General features: G+C 45.9%; 1 protein-coding gene across 1 annotated transcript in view; it reads right to left on the bottom strand.

Moving 5' to 3' along the window:
• Positions 1 to 7845: 7845 nt before the first annotated feature.
• LOC110298462 (scavenger receptor cysteine-rich domain-containing protein SCART1-like) overlaps positions 7846 to 13885 on the bottom strand; it is a 59030-nt gene continuing 52990 nt past the window's right edge. Inside the window, exons 4-13 of the mRNA XM_021167727.1 lie at positions 12708 to 13022; positions 11535 to 11840; positions 11077 to 11394; positions 10680 to 10994; positions 10289 to 10603; positions 9971 to 10036; positions 9578 to 9892; positions 9299 to 9322; positions 8521 to 8658; positions 7846 to 8024 (exon numbers count right to left, since the gene is read on the bottom strand). Coding sequence (XP_021023386.1) covers positions 7846 to 8024; positions 8521 to 8658; positions 9299 to 9322; positions 9578 to 9892; positions 9971 to 10036; positions 10289 to 10603; positions 10680 to 10994; positions 11077 to 11394; positions 11535 to 11840; positions 12708 to 13022 — 2291 coding nt within the window. The remainder of the gene's footprint in view (positions 8025 to 8520; positions 8659 to 9298; positions 9323 to 9577; positions 9893 to 9970; positions 10037 to 10288; positions 10604 to 10679; positions 10995 to 11076; positions 11395 to 11534; positions 11841 to 12707; positions 13023 to 13885) is intronic.

The raw sequence follows: 13885 nt of genomic DNA, 5'->3' as shown, positions 1-13885 counted from the left end.
AACTGTCAGGAAGTCCCTAATTAAATGTTTTCCTTTATAAGAATGCCTTGGTCATGGTTTTTATTCACAGCAATAGACACCCTAACTTAGTCACCTTGAACTGGAAACCTAAGCAGCTTCTTGGGACTAGTAAGACTATGGATCTTAGAAAAGACTGTACTACTGCCACCTTGCTAATTCTCTACTACATTCAAATTCTTATACCAACAGATAAGTGTAGCTATGACTCCTCCATCAAAGAGACTTCTCCTTTTACAGCAAATGGAGAGCATCACAGAAAACCACACCTGGACACAATGTGGATGTCAATGGATTGTAGGTAGTCCAGCCCTAATCAATACTCATGCATCTCAACTCCTGAATTAATAGCTCAGGGAACATGGAGGAAGAGGGAAGAGAAAGATTGTAAGAGCCAAAATACCAAGAAGTCTTGTGCAAACAATCTCTCCTAAATATGGCTATATAACCAAGACCAAATAATGGCAATATCATTGGATATGTTAATATGTTAGGAACAAGAAACATGCCCCACACATACACACAAACCCTCAAAATCCCTACAGATTCAACTAGCCTGTGCCCATAAAAGCTCAGTGAGACTGAAACACCAACCAGAGTCCATGCATGGGATGGACCTAGGCCCTCTACACAGATGTAACAGATCTGCAGTGTGGTCTTCATGTGGAGCCCCTAATAGCAGAAGCAGGGGCTGTCTCTGATTCTCTTGCCTGCTTTAAATCCCTTTCCCCTAACTGGCTTGACTCAATGGGAGAGAAGCCTAGTCCTACTGCAAGTTGATAAGCCAAAGAGGGTTGTTATCCATGGGAGGCCTCCACTTCTCTGAGGAGAGCAGAAAATGAGACGGGAGGAAGGGAAGAGAGCGGGAGAGACTGGAGGAGGGGAGGAAGAGGAAGCTGTTGTTTGAATGTAGTGTTATTAATTAATTAATTAATGAAAAACTTACAAAAATAGCAACCAGAATATATAAGTAAAAGAGCACTAAGACAAAAAAAGAAAAAAATTCCCAAGCAAAGCAACATGAAACAAAAAGACTATAAAACTACCATTGAGTTCCATTTGTGTTGGGTAACAAGCCTGGGCACAGGGCCTAGGAGGAGTGTGGTTAATACACCCAGTGAGAGTGCAAGTAGTAATTGCAGGTAGCTTCTTGCTTAGGAGTGGGAGTCCTTGTCCATTTCCCCATTGCAGCATGGGACTCCATCTGGCTTGACCAGGACCTGTGTGTGCTGTCACATCATGGTCTCTGAGTTCATCTGTGCTTCAGACCGGCTGTCTGGGAAGCACTGTCTCCTTGGAGTCATCTACCACCTCTGGCTCTTACAAACTGTGACAAGGGCTGTATGTTGACTAAGGTGACTCCATTTTGGCACCTTAGGTGAATTTTGTCTTGCTGAGAAAAGTGCCAGTAAGGGAGGGTCTGGGGGAAGGGACTGAAGAATTGTTCCAGGAAGAAAAACAACTCAAGGATGTGGTGTTCTGGCAAAGATTGGCCTGACCTATTTTTGCTAATTACATATGGCTTTTGTAACTATCGGCTTAGTTTGCTGTAGTGGGAAAGGAACTCTGGGGCTCTCCGGCAAGGATGTGGTTTCATCGATTAAATATGGACCCTGAAAAAGGCTCTGGACGAAACTTGGGTCCCAAATACCCAGGTGTAGTCACCAGTTAGCTGACTTTCGATTGGCTCTTAGGCTGTGTCTGAGTGTTCTTCTCCAGTGTGATCCTCAAATCAAACCTGTTCATTTCGTCTTCAGCATAGCTCCCTGTTCCCCCAAGAGTTCAAAGTTCTCTCACTCTGCCCAATCCAGTGGCAGGTCCCTGTGTTAGATCCCATCTGCTGCAAGAGGATGCTTCTTTGATGATGGCTGTGCAAGACATTGGCCTATGAGTATAGCAAAATGTCCTCACTTATTGTCAGATTCCTTAAGCAGAACAATAGTATTTGGTTTTCTCTAGTTTCCTGGACTATCTAGGCTCAGGTTCTTTCCATTTCTATAAGAACCGCATTGGAATTTAATGGAGATTGCATTCAATCTACAGATCACTTTGGTAAGGTGGCCGTTTTCACAACAGTAATCCTACTGATCCATAAGCATGAGCAATCTTCAATTTCTTTTTTCGGTCTCTTAAAGGTTTTTATCATACATGTCTTTCACTTGCTTGTCCAGAAAGATATTTTCTCCCTTCCTCCCTTCCTCCCTTCCTCCCTTTCTCCCTTTCCTCCCTTCCTCCCTTCCTCCCTTCCTCCCTTTCTCCCTTTCCTCCCTTCCTCCCTTCCTCCCTTCCTCCCTTCTCTTCTCTCCTCTCATCTCCCCTTCCTTCCTTTCTTCCTTTCTTCCTTTCTTTCTTTCTTTCTTTCTTTCTTCCTTTCTTTTTTTTTTTTCGAGACAGGGTTTCTCTGTATAGCTCTGGCTGTCCTGGAACTCACTCTGTAGACCAGGCTGGCCTCGAATTCAGAAATCCACCTGCCTCTGCTTCCCAAGTGCTGGGATTAAAGGCGTGCGCCACCACGCCTGGCTCGCTCTTTCTTTCTTTCTTTCTTTCTTTCTTTCTTTCTTTCCTTCTCTCTTTTTCTTTCTTCTTTTCTCTTCTCTTTCTTTCTTTTTCTCTTTTGAAGCAATTATGAAAGGTACTGTGTCATAGTTACTATTTTATTGCTGGTAAAAGACACCATAACCAAGGCAACTCTTATAAAAGACAGCATTTAATTGAGCACTTGCTTATAGTTTCAGAAGTTTAGTCCATTTTTATCATGATGGGGAGCATGGTAGCATGCAAGCAGTTGCTGTAGCTGACAGCTACATCCTAATCCATAGGCAGAGAGAGTGATGCTTGACCTGGCAGGGACTTTTGAAACCTCAAAGTCCATCTCCAATGACACATTTCTTCTACCAAAGCCAAACCTACTAATCCTTCTAATCTCTTTAAATAATGCATCCCTGATAAATGAGCATTCAAATATATAAGTCTACTGGGGCTATTCTTATTCAAAACACCTCACATTGTTGCTCTAACTTCTTTCTTAGTATTTGTGTTATTTGTATATAGGATATTAATTTTAGTGTGTTAATTTTATACCCTGCTAGTTTGCTGGAAGTGTTTATTGGCAGTAGAAGTTTGCTGGTAAAATTTTAGAGTCTTTATGTGTACAATTGTATTATTGGCAACTAAAGATGCTTTGACCTCTGTCTTTTCTATTTCCATCCCCCTTGATCTCCTTCAGTTATACCACTGCCCTAGCTAAAACATCAAGTACTATATTGTAAAGAACAGACATTCTTGTCTTATTCCTGGTTTTAGTGAGACTGCTTTGTGTTTCTCTCCATTTATGTTAATGTTAGCTGTGTGCTTATCTTTATTATGGTGAGGTATATCCTTTGTATCCCTAGTCTATCCAGGATTTTTATTATGAAAGAGTTTGAATTATGACAAAAGCTTTTTATTCATCCAAAGAAATAATCTATTGGCTCTTGTCTTTTAGTCTGTTTATGTGGTGGATTATGTTTATTGATTTATGTATGTTGAGCCATCCATGAGTCTCTTAGATCATTGGTATTCAACACTAAACACACAAGGGTCATGCATCAAATATGCTGCATATCAGACATTTATATTATGACTCATAATAGTAGCAGGGTTATACTTACTAAGTACCAATGAAATAATTTTATGGCAAGGGTCACCACAACCTGAAAAACTGTTAAAGGGTTGCAATACTTTTTGGTTAATATCCAAAAAGTGAGTACATGCCATATATGTCCTTTTGGGTCTGAGTTACCTCACTCAGGATGATATTTTCAGGTTCCATACATTTGCTTACAAAATTCATGAAGTCCTAGTTTTTAATAGCTGGGTAGTATTCCATCAAATGTACCACATTTTCTGTACCCATTCTTTCATCAAGGGACATCTAGATTGTTTCCAGCTTCTGGCTATTACAAATAAGGCTGCTATGAACATAGTGGAGCACATGTTCTTGTGACATGGTAAAGCATCTTTTGGGTATATGCCCAGGAGTTACATAGCTGGGTCTTCAGGTAGAATTATTTCCAGTTTTCTGAGTAACTGCCAGATTGATTTCTGAAGTGGTTGTACCAGCTTGCAATCCCACAAGCAATGGAGGAGTATTCCTCTTTCTCCACATCCTCACCAGCATCTGCTATCGCCAGAGTTATTGATTTTAGCCATTCTGGTTGGTGTGAGGTGGAATCTCAAGATTGTTTTGATTTGCATTTCCCTCATGACTAAGGATGTTGAACATTTCTTTAGGTGCTTCTCAGCCATTCAAAATTTCTCATTTGAGAATTCTGTTTAGCTCTGTACCTCATTTTTAATAGGGTTATTTTGTTTTTCAAGTGTAACTTCTTGAGTTCTTGGTGTATTTTGGATATTAGCTCTCTTTTGAATGTAAGGTTAGTAAAGATCTTTTCCCAATCTATAGGTTGACATTTTGTCCTATTGACGGTGTCCTTTGCCTTACAGAAGCTTTTCAGTTTCATGAGGTCCCATTTGTCAACTGTTAATTTTAGAGCCTGAACCATTGGTGTTCAGTTCAGGAAATTTTTCCATATGCCAATGTGTTCAAAACTATTTCCTTCTTTATCTCCTATTCAATTTAGTGTATCTGGTTTTATGTGGAGGTCTTTGATCCACTTGGACTTGAGCTTTGTACAAGGAGATAAATATGTACTCACTGATAAATGGATATTATCCAAAAGGCTCAGAATACCCATGATAAAACTCACAGACCATATGAAGCTTAACAAGAAGGAAGGCCAAAGTGTGGAATCTTTAATCCCAGTTAGAAGGGAGAACAAAATAATCACAGGAGGCAGAGGGAGGGATCTGGGTGGGAAAGTGGAGGGGAAGGGGAAAGGGAGTGTGATCATGTATGTGGGGGGAGAGAGAAGAGAATTCCAGAGGGCCAGAAGAATGAATAGAAATATTCAGCAGTATGGGATGGGGAGTGAGGGAAATTACTGGAAAGTCCCAGACACCAGGGTTGCAAGAGGCTACCAGGACATAGCCCCCAGTTAAGGAATGGGGCCACCCACCTATCCCAAAACTTTTAACCCAGAATTGTTTCTGTCTAAAGAAATGCAGGGACAAAAATGGAGCAGAGATTGAAGAAAAGGCTATCCAGAGACCGCCCTACCTTGAGCTTCATCCCATCTGCAAACACTAAACCCTGACACTATTACTAATGCCAAGATACACTTGCAGACAAGAGCCTGACATGGCTGTCCTCTGAGAGGCTCTGCCAGCACCTGACTAAGACAGATGCAAATACTCACAGCCAACCACTGGACTAAGCCTGGGGACCCCAATGGGAGAGTTAGGGGAAGGACTGAAGGAGCTGAAGGGGATTGCAACCCCATAGGAAGAACAACAGTATCAACTAATCAGACCTCTCAGAGCTCCCGGAGACTAAGCCACTAACCAAAGAGCATACATGGGCCTGTCTGTAGCCCCTGCTACATATGTAGCAGAGGACTGCCTTATCTGGCATCAGTGGGAGGAGATATGCTTGGTCCTGTGGTGGCTTGATGCACAGAGAAGGCAGATGCTAGAGGAGTGAAGTGGGAATGGGTGAGTGGGTGGGTGGAGGAGCACCATCTTAGAGGTAAAGGGAAGGAGAGATGGATTTCAGGATCTGTGGAGGGGGGACTGGGAAGGGGAACAACATTTGAAATGCAAATAAATAAAATAATTAATAATTTTTTAAAAACAGTTCTGTCTTAGTCAGGGCTCTCTATTCCTGCACAAACATCATGACCAAGAAGCAAATTGGGGAGGAAAGGGTTTATTCAGCTTACACTTTCCACATTGCTGTTCATCACCAAAAGAAGTCAGGACTGGAACTCAAGCAGGTCAGAAAGCAGGAGCTGATGCAGAGGCCTTGTAGGGATGTTCTTTACTGGCTTGCTTCCTGTGGCTTGCTCAGCCTGCTCTCTTACAGAACCCAAGACTACCAGCCCAGGGATGGCACCACCCACAATGGGCCCTCCCACTCTTGATCACTAATTGAGGAAATGTCCCATAGCTGGATCTCATGGAGGCATTTCCCCAACTGAAGCTCTTTTCTCTGTGATAACTCCAGTTTCTGTCAAGTTGACACACAAAACCAGCCAGTACAAGTTCCAACACTAGGAAAGTTGACCACAACTTTTTTTTAGATGAAGCCAACTTTATCATGATAATCTTTTTGATGTGTTCTAAGATTTAGTTTGCAAGTATTTAAAAGAGAATTTTTCCACCTATGGTTATAAAGGAAATTGGCCTATAATATTCTATTTTGTCAGGTCTTTCTGTGGTTTTGATAAATAGTAAATATGGGTATGTAAAAAATTAGGAAATATTCTTTCAGTTTCTATTTTGAAGAATAATTTGAGGTATATTGTCATTCATTTTTCTATGAAGGTTTGGTATCATTCTGCCCTGAATCCATCTGGCCCTGACCTTTTTAAATTGTGAGCCTAAATTAATGCTTTTATTTCACTAGTGATCTGGGTCTGTTTAGATTGCTTATTGAACTTAATTTAACTTTGGTAGGTTGTAAAGATCAAAAAGTTCATCCAGTTTGATGGACTATTGGATTTGTGTGGTATCTACTGTTTTGTTCTTCTTTTCACCTCCAATCATTAATTTGGATCTTCTTTCTGTCTTTTATGAGAGCTGTTATGGTCATGGCATCTCTTCATAGCAACAGGACACTGACTAAGACATTGTCTATAAAAATATGGTCATAAAGGCTGATGTCACAGCATGAGTATCCCTTTCAGCATATGCTGGGAGCAAGCAAGGCCTGCAGCAACAGAAGATTATCATCTGTGCTTCAACAAATGGACAATTGTTGCTCACAAGAGCTGTAATAAAAGAGAGGTGGGAAACACTCATCAAGTTTTATAGTTAAATGTGATAACAGTTCTAGAGAGGATTGACAATTAATTTTAAGTTTAAAGAAGTTTAATGACATCAATTTGCTAAATGGGGACAGGGAAGCCTATAGTATCTCAGGATTATACCATACTTTGGACAGATTCATGACCTCAAGGTCATCTGGTGCTGGGATAGGGGTCATCACAGTCTTCCGTTTCAACATCAGCATCAACATCAGCACTCAGGCAGCAAACAGACCCATCTATATTTAAAGAGAGAGAGACACCCATTTGTGGCCTTGGGAATTAATTCCAAGTACCTGGCACCTTCAGAACCTGATTCTGTGCTGCAGAATACAGACACAGTAGGTGGACTAGAAAATGGATTGTGCGACAGTAAAATTGATTCATACACTACATCTACACTCTCTGGCCCATCAGAATCTCTCTCTGTGGCAGATATCAGCTCAGGTGCTAAAAGGACACTGTGCACAAGTCAGAAAGGACCCAAAGGAAGAGCAAAGTCCAAACCGATTACATGTCTACTCAGCAGAAGGCTCTGAAGACCATCCTTAAAAGGACAGCAACTGGGCTGGAGAGATGGCTCAGCAGTTAAGAGCACTGACTACTCTTCCAGAGGTCCTGAGTTCAATTCCCAGCAACCACGTGGTGGCTCACAACCATCTGTAATGGGGATCCGATGCTCTCCACTGGTGTATCTGAAGACAGTGACAGTGTACTCGCATACATGAAATTAAACAAATCTTTAAAAAAATAAAAAGGAGAGCAATCTAAAGCAAAGCAGAAAAGCAGAAGTGGGGATGCAGGACTCAGAGAACTAGATTCCAATCCTTTAAATGCTAGCTTAACAGAACCTCTTTATGTTAGCAGAACAGCAGGAAGGGTACCCCAGACCTCAGGGAACAGAGGTACATACCAGTCAGGCTCAAAGGTGCCCAGCCTCCATATCTTCCCCCGGGCTGTCCTTGGGCTCTTCTGCATCATCATAATCCTCATCCTGCACTGGACTCTGGGATCCTGCTGGCTCTTCTTTTTCATCCATAGGGACTGTTTCAATGTATTCATAGACAACCTCTGAGGGCAGCTCCGCCACTGCTCCAGAACCTGCAGAGATCACACCAGAACTTTCCAAACTAAGCACAACTATAGACTCAGCCACCCACCCTCTCTGTGTCCTGTGACTCTCACACATGCTGAGGGCCCACATACAGGAAAAAGCCCCTGAGCAGCAAGGTGCCCTTGCTGGGACTCCACTGCTCAGGACACATGCTCAAATGTCTGGTGTATGGCTTGTGGGTCTTAGGGTCACATCTCATCTCTTAAAGACTTCACTTCAGCATAGCACAGGTGATGCTGGGTGACAATGGAGAATCCTGTATATGCAGAATGTCCTCAGCACAGTAGACAAGCCCAGGCTCTACCAGACCATAATAACTCTTGGATCTTCAGATACTAACTCAACATTGACTCTCATGGAGGTCTGCCAGCATTCAAGACAGTAATTAGAGCAGAGAGGGCCTGAAGTGGTTGGCATCTCTCAAAGCTTCCCCCAGGCCTTTGCTCCACCAGCTTTGTGAACCATAACCAGCATGTTTCTTACCCAGGCTGATGGCTCTGCTATGACACCACTGAACAGCCAGGACCAGAAAGACTATGCCCAAGAGGCAGCCAAGAACCAGACAGGCAATCTCAGGCACGGTCCAGAACTCAGGAACAGGTGGAGGAGCTGAAGAATTGCCTGTGAAGCACAGAAAGAGGTAGAGAATCATTTACTGTGTACCTAAGACAGGCTGACACTAAGCCTGGAAGACATCAGACTCCCCATGAGCCACTGAGGACAGCTTGGTATCAGTGTTATATTGACAAGTAGCTGCTCTGGGATGATCTGTGTGCTACTGGGCAAGATGCTCCAGAAGAAAGAGCCCAAGTGCTCAGGCCTAGAAAGTCCATGTGGGTGTCCACAGTATTCTCTGCTCTGCTCTGCTCTGCTCTGCTCTGCTCTGCTCCGCTCTGCTCTGCTCCGCTCCGCTCCGCTCCGCTCCGCCCCGCCCCGCCCCGCCCCGCCCCGCCCCGCCCCGCCCCTGCTCTATTCTACTCTAGGCATGCTATCCAAAAAGGATATCACATACTCAGGCAAAATTGCACAATCCCTAAGTTAAAGGCCCCCAGAAGTGGCTGCGCATGACCAGGTAGTTCCGTCCTCCATGTTTTCCCATCCAGCAGGCACAGTAGAGATAAGCATTTTTCAGCACAGACTAGAAGTCCAAACCTGACACAGAGGGTGTGCCCACGGCGTGTGGTCTCAGAGGTTCTCGGGAAAGAAAAGAGTACCACTGCAGGCTATCCAGGTAATGAAGTATTAATAAAGAGCCACTTACCAGATGCCATGGTTCCAGGGATACCTGCAAAAGAAATGCAGGTTGGGGAAGTATCATCACCTTCAACAGCATAGATTGGCCCAATCTTTGTGGGTGGTAGCCAATAGGTCAGCAGGAGCTATGCAGAACTGAGGGTGGCAGCCATCCCTGGAACACCAGTGGAACCCTGAACACTGGAGTCCTGTGCTCAAGAATTTGTCTGAGCAGAACAAAGGTGAAAATGGCCAAAAATATCAATCTGGCATCCCTCTTCTCACCACTGCTGGCTGCCTCACTCACCTAGGCAGCGCACACCAGCATCCTCCTTGTGGGAGCAGTCTCCATATCCCCATGGTTCTGACTGGCAGGCTCCCAGAGACAGCTCACTGCCTCGGCATCCCACTTCATCCAGCCATACTGGCCCTGAACCAGGGCCAAAGGCAGCATTCTGCAAGGCAGCTATGGCTGGGCCACAGCCCAGCTGCCGGCACACAACTTCTGCATCGGCCAGATCCCAGGAATCGTCACATACTGTGCCCCATGAACCTCCATGCCAGAGCTCCACTCGTCCAGAGCAGCCGTTCTCACCCCCAAGTACACGAAGTGCACCTTCCTCTGGAAAGGGGGCCAACAATCAGTGCATGATATTTTCTGGCTAATGGGTTCTTGCAAAGCTTATGGAGGAAGAGTTACCTGGGCAGCTAAGAGTTGATGAGCAGTTGGTAATCTGCTCCATATCCTGAGAAACTTCTGTCTTTTCTGTGTAGAAAATTAAGAATGTCACAAGCTCAGGAACCTAAAATCTAATAAATGCTCTCTTGCCCATGTTCTTTCTGCCTCCCCATACCTAAAGGAAGAGAATCTAGGTTTCAAAGGATATCCACAAAGCCTGAAAATTCTACATTGTTTCCCTGTGTCTTTAAGGGAAACAGGAAGCAACTGGAACCTGAGGTAGTTCCATATGAGCCACACCCAGCCCAGAGTACCAGTAGAATGCATAGCACAGCTCACCTGCACATGCCAACCAAGCTTCCTCGCCTCTAAGACAAGAATGTCGGTTCCAGGGTTCTGAGGGGCACTGCCACAAGGACATGTCATGCTTGTCCCTGCACTGAATGGACTTCAACCAGACAGTCTCGATCGTAGATGAGCCCCTTGGCCTGGCCAGTAGTTGCCCTTGGGACCCACAGCCCAGTTGTTCACACAGAACTCTCAGGGAGGCAGCATTCAAAGACTGGCAGACACCACCCCAGGTCCCATTGTAGAAAACTTCCAGTCGTCCTGTGCATGGCTGACTATGTTCTTGCAACCTCACATCAATAAATTCTGCAGACAGAGGGGCCAGTCAGATAGGCACAGTTAGGGAGGGCTGGTCACATCAAACTAAACCTGTGATACCTACCTGAACAGATGACGCCTGCATCCTCCTTGTGCCCACAGTCTTGTTGGCCCCAGCCTCCTGACTGGCACTCCCATAGAGCAGCCTCCTCACCCATGCAGCCCAGTTCATCCATCCAGATGTGCCCAGTTCCTGCTCCAAAGTGGGAAGCCCTAGGGGCACTGAGGGCGTGACCACAGCCCAGCTGCCTGCAGACCACATGGGCGTCTTGCAGGTCCCAGGCATCATCACATACGGTGCCCCATGTGCCCTGATAGAATACTTCAACACGCCCAGCACAGCGGCTCTTACCCGCTGCCAGCCGTATGTGCAAGCTCCCTGTGGAGAGACGCAGTCAGGACACACTGGACTACATGAACAGAGCAGGGTGGGGGTGGGCAAGTGGACACCTCAGACTCACCTGAGCACACCACTCCTGCATCCCGCAAAGTCCCTGCATGAACCAGCAGAGAAGCAGACACATTGCACTGGGTCAGGTGGGTCTCAGAGCCCAAGCAGTGCACCAGATTCAGCCCCACAGGAATTGTCTTATGGCCTGGTGCTGGAGCATCATAGGCTAGCTGTGCCTCTCCGCACCCAAGCTGCCTGCACACCACAGCAGCATCACGCAGGTCCCAGGCACTGTCCAGCACACGCCCCCACGTGCCATCCAGGAAGACCTCCACTCGGCCATCACAGTGACTCTGTCCCTCCCTCAGCCGAAGGGCATCCTGGAGACCTGACAGGGAGAAACTCTAATGGGCAGAGAACCATTGTACTAAACATCTCCACCTATCCTCACCCTACCAAATCTCTCATACTGTTCATCTTTGTCCTGTTTACCTTCTTCTTCGCAGTCTCAAGGCCGCCTGCACTCACCTGAGCAAAGAACCGAGGCTGAATTACCCAGTGCGCATGCCTGGGCCCCTAAGGTGCTTGTTGGGCAGCTCAGTAAGTGGGGCTCTGTTCCCACACAGTGAAACACATCTGTCCTGATGGGAGCTTCCACATTTCCAAAGTGTCCTCCTTGCGGTGTGGCCACTGCATAGCCACAGTTGAGCTGGTGGCAGAGTACAGTGGCATCTGCTAAGTCCCAGTTGGCAGCACAGAGGGGTTGCCAGGCATCCTGTACCAAAAGCTCCACGCGGCCCTCACAGCGGCTGCTGCCATTGACCAGTCGGAACTCTAAGGGAGAGTTGGAATCAGAGCCCCCTCCACAGCCCAGAGCCGCAGACACCCACATGCCATGAGTTCCTTATAGACAGGACATATGCAATCGGAGCACACACAAACTACCAGGACCGTGTCTTTGCACAGTGTTAAGTATTGAAAGCTAAGTGAGGCAGCTCCAGTGTCCTGGCCTAAATAACTCCATCCCTTCTCCCCAAACCCTTGCATCCTCACACTACCACACCACTACTCTCCCTAACTTGGGGATCATGGTGGGGAAGCTGGAAATAGCAAATATTTTTGAACTGTATACAGGGCATCTCTAGTGAGATACACACACAAGCAAGCATGAACAGCAGACAATTAAGTGCCCTGGATTCTGTCAGTGGAATATACAAAGAATTGTTTTGTGGTTTCTTTTCTGGTCACTAAAGGAAATCTCTGTGTTACCTCAATAACCATTTATCTATGGAAAGAAATTCCAAAAGCCATATAAATAGGGTCTCTACAATCCTAAGCTTAATATCTTCAGTCTGTTAAGAACTAATGGAGACCATGAGAAAAACTAAGAAATGGCAGGACAATGGGCAATGTCCCTGAAAACTGAATCTTAACAAACTGACAGGAATGAGGAAATGAACCAAAAAGAAAGTGTGGGGCCCAAGTATATAGAAATCTTTGGTACATCTGAGCAGTCCTTTCCCCAAGTCTGAAAAAGAAAAGCAAACACATGAGAGGAGCGAAACATAAAAAAAGAGGGAACAAAACTTCTGGAGCACCCACCCAGGGCTGTCCATCCATGATCATGACAGCCCATCACTCAGACTATCAGTTCTGCTTACACCACAACAACACACCCTTCTAGGCCATGACCTGACTCACTTTCGCCTGAGCAGATTAGTGCAGCATCCTGATCATGGCCACACTGGTGTCCAGGCTCCCTCAGACAATGGAACAGCAGTGATTCGTTGCCCACACAGCGAAAGGCCTCTGTCCACAAAGGCCCTGATCCATAGCCAAAGTGGGAACTCCCGAGTATGGATACAGCAGTGCCACACCCCAGCTCCCTACAAACCACATGGGCCATGGGCAGGTCCAGGTCATCATGGCAGACAGTGCCCCAGGTAAATCCTCTAAGAACCTCCAGGCGTCCTTCACAGGGGTGTACACCACCTAGCAGCCGGGCTTCCACGTGACCTGAGGACAGACAAATGAAGCAATGAGATCAGGGCCCTGGAGAGAAATGATCTTATGGCTGTCACCCAGTCCCCTAGTGAGGAATGGTCTAGAAAATCATGAGCCCCCGTGTCATCACAGGCAAGGCAAATGAGCACTACCCCAACAGCTCCTCAATCCCAGAATACCTGAGCTATGGGCAGAGCACCCACTACAAAGACACCTCAGATCCACCCTGAACCACTTTTCCTGTAGCAATGGTGTCCAACTACACTGTAAGGGGAAACCCTTTGATTGGCTCTATGTCTGGAAGCATAGAGCTTCTTCATCTCAACATATCTAACTAACATCTCGACTAAAATGCTCAGGACAGGGCATTGGTGCCTCTGTATAGCAACAGGGTATTGGATAGAAAGCAACACTGCGGGCACCAGCACCGGATCACCTTGTGCACGGAGTCAGCAGACACCCCCAAGGTCCCTATAGGACTCTCCACTCGATATTAGGACCACTTGCGTGTGGAACTCAACTTCTGTTCCAATCCAATCACTCAGGACCTGAGACAGCATTAGGGAAGCAGAAAACTGGCCTGACCAGGGGCACAAGTACCTTCTGGTCGGCGCCAGCATCGGGTCACCTTGGGCATGGAGTTGGCAGACACCCCCACAGTCCCTAGAAGACTCTCCACTAGATCTTAGGACCACTGACCAGATAGCTCCACGCTCCTCAAAGGATACACAACTTCCAGGCACTGTAACATGTCCAGGATCTTTGACAACAGGATCCCAGGATAAAAGGAGCTTGGTCACACCAGTATTTCAAGGTCTCAGAGGAACTTGACTGCCAAGAACTCTGACACACCCAGAATCTCAGGTTCACAGGAG

This window comes from Mus caroli, chromosome 7 (assembly GCF_900094665.2).
Source record: "Mus caroli chromosome 7, CAROLI_EIJ_v1.1, whole genome shotgun sequence".
Classification (NCBI taxonomy): Eukaryota; Metazoa; Chordata; class Mammalia; order Rodentia; family Muridae; genus Mus; species Mus caroli.
Note: the sequence above shows the minus strand (reverse complement) of the source record. Positions and strands in the feature narration are given on the sequence as shown.